Raw genomic sequence first — 1,510 nt, 5'->3', positions numbered from 1 at the left:
TTCTTTCTCTCCAAAGAGGGAAAAGGGGACAACCCTGGCGAAGGTATAGGACGCCAGTTCCCTGGGGGACTTGTCATTTTAGGGTTTTTAGTTCAAGAGGGGAGTTGCCAAAGGTGGGTGCCCAGCCCCGTTCCCAAAAGGCCACATCCTGGGGAGCTACCCTTTTTGCTGTGAGGGTCCTCGTCAGAGACAACCCAGTCACCGTCTGGGGTGGGCCCCAGGTTCACCACAGCCTTCCCCTACCCAAGGGCTGTCCTTCCTCAGGGCCACCACCAAATCCCATTTCCTGGTCACTGACCACTGGCTGGACACTTTGCACGCTCATTTGGACCTCAGCCACAGAGGAGCACACAAAAGGCTGCAAAGGAGAAATGCCGCGCCCAAGGTCAAGGCCGAGAGGGAGGCAGGCCTTGCCAGGTGCAGACCTTCGGGGTAACCCGGGGGCTGCCTTTTCTGAGAGCAAGTGTGACGGAGAGACTCTGCCATACTGTACCCCCAATCCCTCACCCTCAGCTCTAGAGGGTGGGGTGGGGGGAGGAGGGGTGCACAGTGCCATGGAAGGCGGGCTGGGGGGCTGGAGGGGTGGGGGGCAGGAGGGGTGCCCCCCATGCAGGGCGGGGTTGGGGGCAGGAGGGGTGCCCATTGAACAAGAGCTGCAATGCGCTTGCGGCATGAAGGGCACTTCCTGAGCGCACGGGTCACTCTCGACCTTCCAGGCACAAGTCGGGGTGCGGGGCGGCAGTTTTCACACCCAGACAGTCCGTGGGTGCAAGTGAGGGGGCGCCTGTCCCCTCCCAGCTCCGGGGTGGCCTCCCCATCACTATCCCCGGGCGGCTGCAGAGCCTGCCTCACTGAGGCCCAGCTCCCCAGGGACAGGGACGCAGTCAGGGCCTCGGCTCCTGGGGGAGAAGGGGAGAGGGGGGCTCCCGCGCAGCCCGGTACCCTTGGCTGCACCCTCCCGTCCACCGAGGAGCGCAGACCCAGCCGAGCTCCCAGTCTGGCGGGGAGGGAGGGGGGCTGCACACAGCGGGCGCCCCAAGGGCGGCAGCCGGGCACCCTCGGAGCCCCCAACCCAGGGCTGAGCTCTCCCATTGGCTCCTGGTGACGTCACCGCCCCCGCCCCCAGGTGGGCGCCGCGGGAGGCGCTGCGGCAGCCGGTACCCCTCGGCCTGCGCGGCTCCCCTCGCCCTTGACCTTGAGGGCTGCGGCCCTGGGAGCTGCATTTCAGTGCGCAGGGTGCGGGGCGGTGGGAGCGCTACCGCGATTCCCCGTCTCCCGCACCAATCGCTCCGCAGACCCGGCCGCGCTGCGTCTTGTCTGGGTGCGGGCGATGGTCCAAGGGCCAGGCCAGGCAAGCCCGGCCCGGGGTGGAGGAGCCGGTGCGCCCCCGTCTGCCCTTCATTGAGGAGGAACAGCACCCTGGGCACTGCTGCCAGGTGGGAGGGGGCGCCCTAGAGCCCACCGGGGACGCCCATTGCCTCCCCCAACCCCCCAAAATAAGGCATGACCA

The 1,510-nt window shown here is 67.3% G+C and overlaps 1 protein-coding gene across 1 annotated transcript in view; it reads right to left on the bottom strand.

The window, feature by feature from the left end:
- Positions 1-325, bottom strand: part of NDRG4 (NDRG family member 4) — a 10,400-nt gene extending 10,075 nt beyond the window's left edge. Inside the window, exon 1 of the mRNA XM_023762857.1 lies at positions 244-325. Coding sequence (XP_023618625.1) covers positions 244-325 — 82 coding nt within the window. The remainder of the gene's footprint in view (positions 1-243) is intronic.
- Positions 326-1,510: the final 1,185 nt, after the last annotated feature.

This window comes from Myotis lucifugus, unplaced genomic scaffold (assembly GCF_000147115.1).
Source record: "Myotis lucifugus unplaced genomic scaffold, Myoluc2.0 scaffold_263, whole genome shotgun sequence".
Lineage (NCBI taxonomy): Eukaryota > Metazoa > Chordata > Mammalia > Chiroptera > Vespertilionidae > Myotis > Myotis lucifugus.
Note: the sequence above shows the minus strand (reverse complement) of the source record. Positions and strands in the feature narration are given on the sequence as shown.